Genomic DNA, 15,925 nt, shown 5'->3' with positions numbered 1-15,925 from the left:
TATGTGGCTTAATTAATTTATATAATTGTATATCATGATTTGAAGACTATGGACTCAGATCATAATGTTATTTGATATATAATTAGGAATAATCAGTGGACATAGATTAAATTACAAGCTAGTACATGCCATGATTTGAAAACTGTCAACTTTGATCTTTTAGTTTTTTGCATACAACTCCTGCATAAAAACTTGTATTGTTAAATCTCTTAGGAACCGTATTTAATCATTAAAAATATAATTCATAGTTACTGTTCTATGAATATTGAAAAAAAGGTAATGGGGTATCTATCTGGCATCCCTGAATCCTCCACACTTATGTACCTATCAGGAAGGTTAATTATCCCGAAATTAAACTTCAATAATTATGTTAAAATTATATCTTTTACTAAATATAAATGGTAAAAACAATATTGTTTTGAAATTTAATGATTCATAAAAATAAATAATTAAGTTAATAAATAGGTATACTTTGAGACAAGAGAGAACATTACTGTAACTTGACTAAAAAAGTGTTCAAAATACCTACTCGTAATGTCCAATCCAGTGCACCCCCACTCAACGGCAACAGCTCAAGAAAGACAATTAATTGAGAGATGAATAATCAACGTTCTACTGATATAAAATTCATGTTATAGACAAGTTAATCGAAGAAAAGTATTAAACATAAATCTGTAAATAACTTTACACAAATGTATATCAAAAGATAATATTACCGTTAAGTAATGTTTAATATTGTTTTTAAAATAAATAGAGTAAAAATTCAATATCCATGTTTTATTTAATCAACTGAGGCATATTAGTAAAAAAAAAAGAATAATATTTTCATTTCTTAACTTAAGTTCCATTATGATTATTCTGTTTCCATTGCAACTGCTGGTACAGAATCACTAGGAGGGGCACCAGGTCCATCTTGTGGTGGCTGAGATCCACTACCTGATGCATCAGTAGTTGGAACTGGAGCTCTCCTTTCCTCGCCTTCAATTAATGATAATTTTGCTTGAGTTTTTTCCTCATCATAAATCTCAAATGGCTGATTTTTACCCACAACAGCAATTGAAACATTCTATAAAATGAATTAGATAAATTAATAAGAGTTCAGTTAACCTTAAATAAAAAGTAATTACCTTTGAAGTTAGATTTACATCATTAGGCAGAGTGTCTCTCAAAGCTCTCATACCATGTTTTAATAATTCCTCCAAACTTGCCTCTTTAAATGCTTCTAAATTTCTTTCTAGGTATGTACGAGCACTTTGTGATCTTGAGCCAATAGCCATAGCTTTACAATTTGTGTAGTTTGCAGAAGGACATGTTTGGTAAATATGAGGACCATTATCCTATTAAATAATATATTGATTTTTAAACTATTAACTTAATGGATCACAAAGTGGATTGAAGCAAGAATGACCCTTATTATTATAACATTTGAACCACTTTATAGGTACTAGCAATTTAGATTTTAGTTTACCAATACTTATATTATGATAAGAAATGTTCTTTAAATATAGCATTAATGGATAATAATCAATGTTGACATTGATCATTCTTACATCAAGTCATAGAAGAACTAAATTTTATATATTATGATATTTATGTAGTAAATACTCACATCATAACCAGCTACAAGCAGACCAACCCCATATGGGCGTTTATCATACCGCTGTGTGCACAATTGCATTCTGTTACTAACTTTTATCATTAATCTATTAACTGGAAGATCATCTCCATGGGCAAACTTATGTGAAGAACATTCCGATCGCATAAACTTACTACAAACACATAAATACAAATATTTATTTATTCAATTTTAGAAATCAATACAATGAAGCAACAGAATAATTTTGGAAAACATAAATATTACTTAGGCTTTACCTAAGAATGCGAGCATCAGCCAACAAACCAGAGAATGAAAATCCAATATGATCATCTACAAGTATAATTTTTTTTTGATAAGCTGATAATTCATTTGGAGCACGCTTAAGAGCAACAATAGCAGCATGTGTTTTGTTCTTTAATGCAACTACTGCTGAACCTAATTTTACAGCTTCCATAGCATATTCCACTTGATGCAAACGGCCCTGGGGGCTCCATACTGTTACATCACTATCATACTGATTACGAAACTGAAATAAAAAATAAACTTAATAAAAACTAAATTCAGGTGGATAAAAAATGAATACCAAGACACTATAAAAATAATCAGTAGCAGAATAATTTGATTATATCTCAATAATGCAATTTTTCATGTAGGTAATATATTTATTTCATAAATATATTATAAATAAATAAAATTTACTTAAAGATTAAAGCGTTAACTTTAATAAAATAGACTATTTAACCCAAAATTACCAATGTGAACTTTTATTAAGTTAAAAAAAAGTATGGAAATTGATGTGCTTAAAATCTTATCAATATTCAATTCTATGAATGATTGAACAATTATGAAAAGCAATATAACAAATAAATAATAAAATAGTAGTTATACAACATAAACCATTGTAACTTGTTACCATATTAAAATGAAATTGATTTCCCTGAAGATTATAACTGTTGTTATTAAATATTTTAACTAAATATCCAAATTTTTATACAAAATTCATAAATGTAAAACCTTCTAATGAAAAATACAAAACAGGGTTATAGCCTTATAGGTAAACAATTTTTATAATATTCTAAACACTAACGATTACCTATACTACAATATTACATTAAATAACACTGCAATATCTTTACAGTAATTCTTCGGTTATTGGAGTTCAGAGAAGAAATAATAATTAAAATAATAACAATAATCAAATACTGAACTTACCATAGTGTTTGGATTGGTTTATTTTTTAATACTTTGTACCCGATGTGGCCAAAGTAATTATCAATTGTCTGCAGAAATGAGAACTAAAAGTCAATAAAAATCAGAAAATTGACGAACGATGATTAGCGAATATTGTAATTTGTAATCTATATCTGTTGAAAATATAATATTATTTGTTACTTTGTTAGTGACTTGTTGTTTTGCTTTACTCAAACTGAATTGAACCGGGACGACTGTTTGAGGTTAACACGATACAGTGGCGACAACCTGAGCACTCCCAACAGAAACATCGATGTCCGATAAAACTGTTGATAATGTAGGTACTTTGTAAAGTTTGTAATTTGTATTGTTATTTGTTACTATGTTTTTAATTTTTATTATACATAGCTTGCAAAGTTGCAATATCTAAATTCTAAATTTATTTTTTCTACACTACATTATTACTTACTATTGACTATTGTCTATTATTGTTATTAATTATTATTTACTATACTGTTTTTGACAAAACATTCACGAAATATCACAATAACATTAATTTACAATATTGTTGTATTGAATATTATATTCTAATATCTATTATTCGGTATTCAAAAGTTCTGGTTGCTTAAATTTGACGCTTTTAGTCAAATAATATTTTGTAAATAATATAATAATATATTAACAATGGAAAACATAGAAAAGTATATTCCGGTGTGTGAGTGCGAAGGCGAAGATTTTATGGAGATACCATTGGAGAGCGATGGTACTCTTTCAACAGCTACATTGAGCGCATACTTTCCCGGAGTCACAGGTCTCAAGTTCCGTCTCGATTCATATTCACCGTATAGAGCACTTAGACTGTACGACGGTAAATTCCACGCTCCCGAAGGCAGTTGGGCTGGTCACAAGTTCTACTGTGTCCATCCCAAGGGTGTGTAACTACTAACTACTTAATAATTAGATAATGGTCCAGATTGAGTTGACTACTACGTAGATAGGTTTTCCATTTATTACAATTGTTTTTCCTTAAAAGGCGATAAAAGAAAACTCGAAGATACTGACTGCAAACCATCAAAAGGTTACCACAATATGAGTTGTACAGATCTGATTGTTTTGGGTTTACCTTATCAATTGTCAGAAACTCAAATGCGAGAATACTTTGTACAATTTGGAAAACTAGTCATGGTTCAGGTATTAATTTGTGCCAAATTTGCATTAATTGAAAGTTTTCTACAACTTAATTGATATCCAGATAAAGCGAGATGCATCTGGAAATTCTAAAGGATTTGGTTTTATTCGATATGAAGATTATAGTTCTCAAGCAAAAGCCCTTGGACAGCGGCATTATGTTAATAATCGATGGGTTGAAGTCAAAATACCTGCCTCAAAAGTAATATTTTATAAGTGTAATTATTATTAACTTGAATACATTTATTATGAAGAATACACTTACTATACCTATATTCGCTACAATTTTGTTTTGATTCTATTTTTTTTTAAACTATTTCCTAGTATATAGTTTACAGTTTAATGTTTAAAAGTTATTAGGCTAAAAAAAAGAATATATTTTAGAATATTGTATTTAAAAACATTATATTCTTCTATAAAGAATTTTCCGATTACATATTACAAAGATTTGAAAACATATTTTTTTTTGTTATATTTTAATAGGAAGGATATTATTCTAAAGTACCGCATAAGATATTTGTTGGCCGCCTTACTGAAGATATTAGTGAACCAGATTTAAGTAAATATTTCTCTCAGTATGGTGAAATCACTGATGTATTCATACCAAAACCATTTAGAGCCTTTGGTTTTATTACCTTTAACGATGCCTCTGTAGCCCAAAGTCTTTGTGATGAAGATCATATTGTTAAGGGAGTATCTCTGCATATATCTGAAGCAAATCCTAAATCTGACCAAAGCAGGGTAAGTTTAATAATAGCGTTCATCTTTTTCAATTTTAATAAACTGGTGCCAATATTATGTTACAGGATAAACAAGTTAGTAACCAGCAATATATGAGCAGTGTTCTAACAAATGGAATGCTTGCTGCAGCACTTAACCAAGTTGCATATCAAACACAACCAATTCCTTACCAAACCCATCGTACATATGGAAAAGTACAAGACTGGAAACGCCGGGGTAATTAATGTAATCTACTATTTTTAGACTAAATTAATGTGAATTGTGATGGTTAATGATTGACCAAAGGTGTGTCCTCATCTTCTCTTCCTTTCATTTATCCTAGTCATATTAATTAACTTGTTCTTATAATTCAAACCAATTAAATAAATAAAAAATAAAATACTTTTCATCTATTTAATTACTTAATCACATTACAATTACAATTCATTTATAGTATTATGTGTTAAAAACAAATAAATTGTAATTTATGACTGTTATATTTTGTGAGTGTTATTATAAATATTGTGTGTTTTGTTTTTTTTTCTTTCATCTTTCCATTGAGTGTTATTATAATTTATAATATATATAAATAATGAAATTAGTAATAGTTTTCTACCAAAATATTTCGATACTACTTTGATGTAATGTGAGAATTTTCTAGCAGTTTACGACATGTGAGCGAGAGCGTGTGGTATTAATATGAATGATGGATGTATCAGCCTAGTCATCAGTATTAAAGGTGAGAATTCCATGGTCCTTTTAAATATTTTCCTTACTTCCAAATAATGTTTAACTTATTACTTATTAAAAATTTGATAATTATTTATGTCATTATTTTTATATAAATACCTATTTAAAATAAAGCAGATGTTAGTGAATCAACATTTTTATTTATAAGTTTTATTACATAGAACAGATTAGTTAGTTAAATTTAATTTTGTTGATTTTATGACATTGAAGTTTTTTGTTTTTAATTTATTGGGGCAAAGAATACTTTAAAAAAAACATATAAATGTAATATTAAATATTTTTATGAAAAAATTAGGTTTTTAAAGTAAATAATACAGTCATGTCACAATGACTCAAATTTAATCTTGATAAATAGATTAAATTCTAGGGGGGGGGGAAGAAATCCATTTATCAAGACTCAGCCGTATATTCAATATTAAAACCATGGTTGGCTTATACACATGTACAGGACAATAGTCCTATCTAACCTAAAATGAAGTATTTTGTTTATTCGTGTCAATATGAATGACATTTTTTAATATATTCAATTTCCTATTTAAAACTTGTAATTGTATGATATAATGGTTTTTATTCTCTGATATTCATTAGACATTGTAAATAATAGTCATGAAATAATATACCATACATTTTTTTTAATACCAAATACAATATATATACATATATATGAAGTATAACAGTATTTAATTAAAATATAAAATGAAATTCTGCTATTTTTAAGTTATAGATACATTTATACCTTATATATAAAAGGTACTTTACAAATCATTTTTAAACTTTTAATTTATCAAATTTTTCACTATTTATAGTGCAACCAAGTTATGAAATTGAAAATTTAGCAATCTAAAACTGGGGATATTATTGACTTGGTCGCACTATAGTGTAGTAATTACATTTTTAATATTTGTTTTATTTTGTTTTACAGATCGTACAAATTCTGAAACCTCAAATGCAATTTTTCTATTTATTTAGATTACATTAGTTATTAAAAAATATATCCTATTTTATAAAATCAAAATAAATATTATATTATTGATTACACAGTTGTTGTATCTCTGCATTTTCTATAATCTATAATTTTGTTTTGACATTTAATAAATACATAGGTAAAGTGTTTAAATATAATTAGATATTAATTAATTTGAAATTATAAAATAAATAAATAACACCTCAAAGAGTATAGTATTGGGAGACTAAAATTATCATTAAATTAACACATGAAGAAGATAAATATTGAAATAACTGAGAACAAAATAAACATCAATATTTAAATTATTAATTGGCCGACAGGATAATACCAAGATCTCGAACTTGACTGGCACATTTTGAATATGTGCTGTCAATAAAATATTCTCAATCAATATGAGATACAGAACAGTTATAGCGGGTTTAAAGAAGGAGCTATGGAGCCATTAGCTCCCCCGCCCCCTTCTTGGGACTAATATATTTATTTTTCTAAAACGAATATTATGATACACCTATAAATAATTATTATAGAATATCTTCATTGAAGATTATGGTCTCAACAGATGATATGATTAAACAATTTTCATAAGTTAAAAGAAACTTGAAATTAATAATTTAATATAAATATTTTTTTTAAATAAACAGTTAATTTTTGTTATTACTTTTATAAATGGTTTTAGATGAAAATTGATAGCAATATAACTATTAAAAATATGTTGTTATTGTGTGACAAACACATTAAAAAAAAAAAAAAAAAAAAAAAAGATTTACATATTAGTAAAAACATGTTAATTAAAATTGTATGGAGATTTTTAAATATAATTGTATTTTAATACAACTACATTAATTCTTGAGCCTCAATTAGGCTTTGATTAGAGGGTGGATCTTGGTGAGTGATGAAATCCGCAATTGACATTGAAAGGAAATACAAACACATTGACATGCCACTAAATGAGAACCAAATAAAAAATTGATCTAAATCATGTTGCAGAGAATTCCTATTATTGAGTGAATGGGATTGGCATGCATATTTTCATATCAGAAAATAGTAAAAACTTACTAGTTTTAAGACAATTGTATAGGTCATTTATAAATAAAATAAAAAGCAGTGGGGATAAATGTATAAATAAATTATGAACAAATATAAATTATTAATAAATCCCACCTTGGTGGAACACCTGACAGGACCTTGATTTTTTTAGAAACTGAGTTATTGATCTTAACTACTCGAGACTGACTGCTATAAAAAGAAGAAAACCAAGATAATAATAGATCCCTTATACCCATTTTACTAAATTTTTCTAGAAGACCATGATCCATAGGCGTGCGCAGGGGGTATGCAGGGTATGCAGCTGCATACCCTGAAGCTCTTTGAAAATCGACACAAGAAAAAAACCTTTTATGCACAAGAAAAATAATTAGTACGTACCTATATTAAAATATTTATAATGATAAAAAATTATTTAAAAAAAATGATAGAAATGATATCAGACTAACGGCAGTGACAACGTTTGATTCACGTATTAAAATCATAATAGGGCGATTGTTATGCTAACTTCCGTCTGACGTATACCTATGGCCGGGTGCTATTAGTAAATTGAAATATCTAGTTATTAATTATTATTTTATTAACTATTAAGTATTTGTGTAATACATACTTTTTATATTTTGTCATAGTATATGACGTTACAATATTTTTTTAATTAAACAGTAAGACTTTTCAACATTTGTGTATTGTGTAAGTGTATAAATTATTAGAATTTTACATTCTTAAAATAACTTTTAGAGCACGCCAGTGGCAGTCTTTTGCATACCCTGAAAAAGAGGCCTGAGCACGCCTATGCCATGATCTACCTTATAAAAAGCAAAACAAAGGTAACATAACTTGTCCACCTAAAGCAATGATTTCCACTAGAAAGGAATAGAATATTATGTATTAGTTAACATAGATTTAGTATGACATAACCCATATTGTTCACTAACAAACACATGAACAAGCCATTAATTAAGGTTCAAAAAGTTATAATACTGTTTAATTTTGTCATTTTGATAAAGGTCTATAGTTGGTGACCAACCAGATTTCTATATTTGAGTGACTTAACTGACCTTCCATGTTTCTGGAAATGTTGCAGATTTTAAGGATAGATTATATAATGTACTTATATTGTAAATAACAAACACGCCCACGTTAACACTAAATTGTTAATTTAGTAATCTTTAATAAAACCTGTCTGGACATATGGCATACAACTCTGGGAAAATGCAAAAAAATCAAACATCAAAAAAATACAAACATTCCAAAATATGGCACTTTGTAATTTTCTAAATGCTCATTACGTCTCAAACGATTCTATACATTCTGACTTAAAACTAAAATCGGTTCATGAAGAAGCGAAAATACATTACCAACGTTTCCAAAATCGACTATTATCTAACCAAAACCCACTAATAAAAATCTTGCTACACCCTCCATTCTCGGAACCCCCCCACCCAACAGACGCCTAAAACGCAAATGGTGCCAGGTGCCAGGATCCCTCACAAGTTAAACCTACTTTAATAAATCGAAAAGAAAAAGAGAAATAAATAAAAGCAAGCAATGAGTGTCATCAATGGATAATTTCTCTACACATGTTAATACATTACTGTAATTTAAAATTGTACTCAGAACACATATACTTATTATGCCAACCGGTATAGATTGTATATTTTCAAATAATGAAAAAAAAGATAATGTATGCATAACCATGCCCACGGGGAGGCGGCTGCCTCCCCTGCAAGATTTTCCGCTTCACCAAAATATAATATTATACCTACCAATAGGGGGATTGGAGTCTGGACCTCCTTAGCTAAGGTATTGCCTCCCCTGCCAAGAATACCTGTGCAAGCTTATGAATGTATGGTTTAGTTAATGCCAATCTCCAATATTATACCAAAATAGGGGGATAGAATCAAGACCAGACGAAGAGGCGCAATTGTATGTAGTTATAGTGTCAAAATCTAACATATTAATATCAACACAGTTATGAATATTACTTAAAAAAGCATTGTTAAATGTAATAGATTTCTTACATACCGAATAGAACCATTCAACATGTCATAATTGTTTTAAAGAATGAAGGTTAACTTGTAAAAAATATATATTATTGAGTTGGAGGTGACATATTTAATAAAATATTATGATTTTAAAAATTATTTTAAGAATCCTAATCCCAATTTGCAGTTTTTCACAAATTCAGCAAAAATTATTTATTTTGTGTCTTTTCATGCTGTTATGCATTATCCTATAACTTTTAAATGTACTTGAAAATATTATCATTCATAATAAATAATAGTATTTATAATCAATGATATTATTTAAATATATATTTAATATATTTTAAACATTTAATTCAATAAGCTGAGAAGAAGCTTAATATTACTCTTTACCTTAATTCCAACGCAATATAATGAGTCATCGGATTCTAAAAAATAAATATAAAACTGTATTGATTGTGCTGAAATTTACTGTCATGTATACAGAAAGAATAAATATGACATCACGTTTTCTTAAAAATATAAAAAATTATCATTTATTTTTCAAATCCCCAAGGATCTAGTTGTTGATTATGTGATTCCATTAAGCAAACCGATGATTCGGCAATTTTTGCTAATAATTTCTTTAAATCAGCTTGAGAAAATAACTGGAAAAATAATATAATGAACATGTATAATTATTTATATATTTTTTTATCTTTCTAATTGCAATTACTTGATAGAACTTATTGTTCTTGTCTGTTATGTAACCAGCCAACTTGATACATTCAGTATATCTTTCAGCACTATGCAGTATAGTATGTAACAGCATAAAAATCTGAAATTAAAATATAAACATGTTTAATATGTGTACGTGAGTTGTTTACAAATAATTTAAAATTATAGTTTATTAAAAAAATGTCTGTGGCAAATACCACCATAGATCACCTTTGGAATACATATAGTTCGAAGAAGTTCAAAGTGTTCATGACGATTTTTGTCCTCATTTTCATGGTCAACAAGCCAACCATTGGGGAAAAAAAGCAAATTAAAGAGTTGTTCGACAACAATCTGAAAATTTAAATCAATACTTTATCATAATTTTAAATACCTACGACAAAATAGCTGCACATACTTGTGATGAACTTGTTACAATCTTTTTCCAATTACTTAATGCAATTTGATACTGTTCCATGTTGTGGTCATAGATCAATTTTTTAGCATAATCTACATTACCTAGCAGTTTGATAGGTTCAATTGGTTTGGTTTGATGATATTCATGAAACCATTCTGCAAATCCTTCTTCTGCGTCCTAATTTAAAAATGCATAGATTATTGTATTTGAGATCTCACACTCGGCATTCAAAATTATGGAAAATTATTTACCAAATAACATTTATATGCTAAATATTCCAAGATAAGTGATTGTATTTTTCCAGAAACTGATATCATATCCAACTCCAAAAGTTTTTCAAAATCAATATCAGCTTTATTTAATAATCTACAGATTGAATCCTTCTGAACCTAAAGTTTTACTTAATGGTAATATAGTTTTACTTGACTTGAATAAAATAATATACCTTATTAAATGCTAAGCGGGCTGCTTGGATTTTTCCTTGAGCAACAAAATTACGTACAACTGCATTGATTTGCACAAATGCTTCTTCTACTTGGTGAGGATAATAAATTATCCAATCTAATGCAGAAATTAGTTCATAATCATCGTTGGTAATTTCTGAAAATAGATCTTGACCATTTGTCATATTGGTGAATCGGTTTCTATAAATTTTTTTAATAGTTAGATATTTTCATTATTTTACTTTGCATAAAAAATAATTTATTTTAATATATCATACTATTATAATAATTATATCAAATTTTTAATTATTGACTATTATAAGGGAAAATGTGAAGAAAAAAAAATATACACACCTGTATGTCTCAACAATTTGTTTTGTAATCTCTTCAACTGGTAGTGAAAACTTTTCAGCAGCCATGAGTCCACTAGAACGTTGTTCTGAGAAAACCATTTTTTCTAGGAACTTAGAATATATTATAACTTGACTAGTTGGTTCCAATTGAGATGTATAATAAGCTACTAACATTGGATCATTCATGGGAATTAAGACCTAACAAAAATTATGATTGGATTAAATTTGTAGAATAATTAAAATATTTATGAGTTACTGTTTATGTTTTTAAATTCAAATATACCTCAATATATTTTTGTAAAATTAAATTGGCAGCCAGCTCATCATGTTCAATTCCAGCCCAACGAATAACCAAGATCAAATGTGCAAGAAAACGCAAAAATTGAGGATCCGATTCCAAACCATTTTCAGCCCAATCTGCCATGATATTTACTAACTCGCGAAACTGATTAGTCATAAAGTACTGCTGAATTTGACGTTTTGGTTTATGTGCTTCCTGACGTACTGCCAATTTAGGGTTGGATTTCAATTCAGCTACAATATCATCCAATGTCATTCTATAAAATTAATACATGCACATGCAGTTTCAAATTGCAGAAAAATTATTAAAAACAAACAAAAATCCTATTACTTATACTCCCAATATTTTTCAGGTAAACTTATAAAGTTGTTGGACTTGTGGGTTTGTATATGGCTTTCAACGGCTACGTTTACTATAGTATGAAGATGCGCCCATAAAATATCCTCCCATCGGTTACAGACAGGCAATACAGCATCAATGTTTCCACATAATATACCAATTGTAGCTCTCCAATATGGGGAAGTTTTATGATCTGATGATATTTTCCAAGCACAGACCTTCCAAACATCTCTACAATTTAAAATGACAAATATTATCATATGTGAAATAACAGTGTTTTAAGACTAATAGAGACAAAAAATAACTAAACACCTATTTGGATTCCCGAGTACTTCGTCTGTAGGCTTCTGTTCTTCTTTAGGTTTATAAAATGGATCATGATACAGCCGCCATCCTTCCAATATCGCTGACCTCCAAAACTGACCATACTGGCAACACAACAGTTCAGCCTTTTCTAATCGACCACAACGAATCTCAGTAAACACTTGGGTTAACAGTCTGTCATCGTCAACCTATTTAATAACATAATATGTTAGAAACTATTAATTACAATATATTAGGTAGTTTTAAAACCAATTTTTATGATGCTATTTTATTAAGGTCTATACTCTATAAGTAGATTAAAATAACAAGTATAAATCAATCACAAATAACTGAAATGAGTTAGTTTCAAACCATTCAAAATCAACGTAAACTATATTTTAAGAATTGATAATTACAAATTCAAAACGTTTTTTTAATTGTTTAATTTTTCATTTAGATTTAAATATGCAACACATTGATTTTTATTAATTCCATGGAAGTTTTAAGAAAAAGAACACTATGGTTCTACATATTAGCCATTCGAAAAAAATAAAAGGTCAAACACTTGACAAGTTTATTTTTAAAAAACTTTGTGACATCACTATTTAAACTTTGGATGATATTCAACATCCAAAGTTTAAATAGACAAGAGAGTTGAATGAGTTAAGGAAAGAATTAAAACTGAAAATTGTTTGTACTCTTAAAATACTCATAACTTGTTTTTAAAATTAAAATATAATAAAAAGCCTATGACATTACCTAGATAATAACCTTATCTTTAACACATTGACTGCGGATCACATGACAGTACACATTCAAATGTGCGGAAGTAAACATCCAAAAATAAATTTAAAATATTATAAACTTTAAATTGAGATATTGATATGCGACTTGCACACACGTATTAACAAATATGTTTAGATAATGCTGAGTGATATATTTGAGTGTGCATATTTGAACCATGCTAAATGATGCCAATTGGCATCATCAGCAGTGAACGTGTTAAATTGTATAAGTGCTTATCAATTAATTCTCTCTATTTTTCAAACTGAGTAAACTAAACATGATCTGAGCGTAAAATTTTCTGTTACGCTATTGTAAGACGGAGATAACAAATATCGGTAGAACATCCCATTAAGAGGACACCATACTTACATGCCTTGTCTGCATCTTACTAACACAACACATATTAAATTTTTTTAACATTTTAAAATGCTCATAACTTTCTTTAAAATCGAAATATATATATATAAAAAAACTAAACATCAAAATAATATTTTTACTTTTAAATTTGATGATATATCAATTCACTCTAAAATTATACATAACAAAGTTTAATTAATTCAGATTGTATATTTATTCAGAACGTATAATTTTTTATATTCTGCATTTGTAAGACAGACAGCAAATGCAGATATGACGTTCGCTCAAGACGATTAATTTTACATTTATTATACAAAAGCTAATAATAATAATAATAAATGTTATAATAAGTAAGCATATAAACCTGGTCAAGATCATGAATAGATCTTAATTGCCTGGTAGGTGCATCTGGATCTAATTGAGTGACCATAGCCCCAGAACTTTGATATATTAATTCTTTCTTCTAAAATCATATAATTCACATTACTTTATAAGTAAAGCTTTAAAATGTTAGTACTTTTAAATTGTAGAACCAAATTTAAATTATATTATACTGGGTAATTTTTTTATCATTGAATACTCATTATTTAAAAACCATAAATGATTTTTTTTTAATTGTTCAGATAACTTCTATTCGTTTACATAAAACTCAAATTTCATAAGAGTAGTTTTTGAGTTGTTAATATTTAAAGTATAATTGCGTAGAGTTGTAGTGGTTACCCCTTAAAATGTTGGTTATTATTTGCAAATATTAATGAATATAAATTTTTAATAAAATCCTTATTTTGTAGCGACTTGATATTATATCAAATAAATATGTTCAAAGAACAACAATACTTTTTGAATAATGAGTGTCCTATGATAAATTAATCACTTGATACTCAGATATATACCAGTAGTTGACCCAAAGTATTTGGCCAGGCAACTTCTTCATCAGAGAAGTGTTTTGCATCTTTCATGAATTCGTTTTCCATACTTTCAGCAGCACAATGCTCTAACCAATCGACAATTCTTTGTATCTGAATATAAATCAATTTTAAACATAATAGAATTAAATACTTACATTTGATACACACTTTTTCATTATCTAAAACACAAATTAAAGTTACCCCTTTTAATTTCTGATCTTCTTTGAACAATGCATCTGCTAAATCTCGTTCACTAACTATATTGTCAACTTTTTCAGGCTCTAAATGTTGTACTTGAAATAGTGTTAATAGTAAACGCCATGTGTTCAATTCCTGTTCTAACCAATCTGCACGCTACAAGTACAAAAAGTAACATAATAAATAAAGTAGTTTAACAAAATTACATCTTTTTTTACTTGATTTTGATCTTTTAAAATGGATATGGTGTCTAGGCAGTTATCAATAAAGTATTGAAGAATTTCCAAAAGTTGTAGAGGTGAACTAATGCGAAACGCTTGAAGAACATCTAAAAACTGATTGTACAATCCATTTTCAGCTGATGAAATATATAATACAAAGTATTAATTATTACTTTTTACATTATTTAGGGACAATAATAACGATTTTTAATCTTACAATTTAATTTTGGTTGCGCTACAGTAGTATCAAATATAGCACTAAGTTCTCCAGGTGTTAATGAAACAGACAAATTGAACTGAGATTTTCTAAATTTCGATTTAGACAAATCATCAGTAAAATCTAATTGGGATTCATTCTGGCCTGTAAAAATACACAATATAGTAAAGATATGAAAATGAAAGGTTCTAATAAAAATATTAATCATTTCAATGTAATATATAAATGTATTTACTTGTGTCAAAATCAGCAAATATAGCAGCTCTTCTGGAATCATCCATATTTTATATTAGTATTTTTTTATATTAGTTTGTTTGGATAGTTAAACAAACGTCATTTAATTATTTTCTGTGAGCAACGTTAGTCGAAAGATGATGAACATAATCAAAAACTCTATGACAAATAAAAATCGAAAACAGTTAACATTTACAGCGTTTTAACTTTTAACAGAATAGATAACACACTCGATTAGACGCCGGGAATCTAGAATCTAGATAAAAGAAGTAAAATTCTCTGATTGGTCATAATCAAATCAGTGTAGCTACATACATGTATCTAAATCATTGTACAGATTTCGTACAATGTTATTGTATGTCACTTTCATAGTTCTTAAGACAGACATAAACCAAAATTCAAAATAAATTAAATTCAACTTATTCTGTCCACCAGGAATGTAGGGAAAAAAAGCAACAGAAAAAAAATCCACGGAAAAAGAAGGCCAAGAAAAAAATCCAGGAAAAAAAAGTCACGGGAAAAATAATCCAGGGAAAAAAAGCCATGACAAAAATAAGCCACGGAAAAAAAGCCAAATTACAATAATTAAATATATATATATCAAATAAAATTAAAGAATTGAATTTTATTTTATTTTTTTTTTTTATTGATGTTAATAAAACATTGGCTTCTGTGGCCATTATAGTTTACAAATTTACAGTAATTTAAA

General features: G+C 27.8%; 3 protein-coding genes across 5 annotated transcripts; 1 reads left to right on the top strand and 2 right to left on the bottom strand.

Moving 5' to 3' along the window:
• Positions 1-762: 762 nt before the first annotated feature.
• Prosalpha6 (Proteasome alpha6 subunit) lies at positions 763-3,031 on the bottom strand. Its single transcript, XM_089227244.1, has 5 exons — positions 2,810-3,031; positions 1,873-2,123; positions 1,610-1,769; positions 1,128-1,337; positions 763-1,066 (listed from the first exon to the last, which is right to left on the bottom strand). Exons 1-5 carry the CDS (start codon positions 2,810-2,812, stop codon positions 854-856), a joined length of 837 nt encoding a protein of 278 aa, XP_089083370.1. The 5' UTR covers positions 2,813-3,031; the 3' UTR covers positions 763-853.
• A 164-nt stretch (positions 3,032-3,195) lies between these two features.
• On the top strand, positions 3,196-6,482 carry LOC107174206 (TAR DNA-binding protein 43-like). 3 transcript variants are annotated; one of them, XR_001505947.2, is made up of 7 exons: positions 3,196-3,719; positions 3,822-3,979; positions 4,041-4,178; positions 4,460-4,717; positions 4,783-4,933; positions 5,361-5,435; positions 6,369-6,482. XR_001505947.2 is itself a non-coding variant. In XM_015525068.2 (6 exons), exons 1-6 carry the CDS (start codon positions 3,473-3,475, stop codon positions 6,413-6,415), a joined length of 999 nt encoding a protein of 332 aa, XP_015380554.1. In that variant the 5' UTR covers positions 3,196-3,472; the 3' UTR covers positions 6,416-6,482. The 3 variants fall into 3 exon arrangements, 2 of the variants coding, with proteins under 2 accessions (XP_015380554.1, XP_089083368.1); XM_015525068.2 differs by lacking the exon at positions 5,361-5,435; XM_089227242.1 differs by lacking the exon at positions 6,369-6,482 and having other exon boundaries at positions 5,361-5,578.
• A 3,412-nt stretch (positions 6,483-9,894) lies between these two features.
• Positions 9,895-15,417, bottom strand: Nup107 (nuclear pore complex protein Nup107). Its single transcript, XM_089227240.1, has 16 exons — positions 15,218-15,417; positions 14,983-15,126; positions 14,763-14,902; positions 14,548-14,700; positions 14,332-14,457; positions 13,803-13,901; positions 12,305-12,504; positions 11,984-12,223; positions 11,636-11,909; positions 11,354-11,550; positions 11,002-11,200; positions 10,808-10,945; positions 10,557-10,733; positions 10,370-10,492; positions 10,158-10,259; positions 9,895-10,089 (listed from the first exon to the last, which is right to left on the bottom strand). The coding sequence occupies exons 1-16, from the start codon at positions 15,261-15,263 to the stop codon at positions 9,979-9,981; spliced, it is 2,469 nt and encodes an 822-aa protein (XP_089083366.1). The 5' UTR covers positions 15,264-15,417; the 3' UTR covers positions 9,895-9,978.
• Positions 15,418-15,925: the final 508 nt, after the last annotated feature.

Source organism: Diuraphis noxia, unplaced genomic scaffold (assembly GCF_037042655.1).
Source record: "Diuraphis noxia isolate RWA-SAM2 unplaced genomic scaffold, SU_Dnox_SAM2 contig0004, whole genome shotgun sequence".
Taxonomy (NCBI): domain Eukaryota; kingdom Metazoa; phylum Arthropoda; class Insecta; order Hemiptera; family Aphididae; genus Diuraphis; species Diuraphis noxia.
This window is presented reverse-complemented; position numbering and strand designations above follow the sequence as displayed.

Bases quoted from the DNA above. Each gene is read 5' to 3' on its own strand.
- Prosalpha6 (XM_089227244.1), bottom strand. The intron at 1,338-1,609 runs GTGAGTATTTAC...ATTATTTAATAG, and splicing joins TGCTTGTAGCTGGTTATGAT to GATAATGGTCCTCATATTTA. The intron at 1,067-1,127 runs GTAATTACTTTT...TTCATTTTATAG, and splicing joins ATGTAAATCTAACTTCAAAG to AATGTTTCAATTGCTGTTGT.
- LOC107174206 (XM_015525068.2), top strand. From the start codon at position 3,473: ATGGAAAACATAGAAAAGTATATTCCGGTGTGTGAGTGCGAAGGCGAA. The intron at 4,718-4,782 runs GTAAGTTTAATA...ATTATGTTACAG, and splicing joins CTAAATCTGACCAAAGCAGG to GATAAACAAGTTAGTAACCA. The intron at 4,934-6,368 runs GTAATTAATGTA...TTTGTTTTACAG, and splicing joins ACAAGACTGGAAACGCCGGG to ATCGTACAAATTCTGAAACC.
- Nup107 (XM_089227240.1), bottom strand. From the start codon at position 15,263: ATGGATGATTCCAGAAGAGCTGCTATATTTGCTGATTTTGACACAA. The intron at 15,127-15,217 runs GTAAATACATTT...GTATTTTTACAG, and splicing joins ATTTGCTGATTTTGACACAA to GCCAGAATGAATCCCAATTA. The intron at 10,734-10,807 runs GTAAATAATTTT...TTTTTAAATTAG, and splicing joins TAGCATATAAATGTTATTTG to GACGCAGAAGAAGGATTTGC.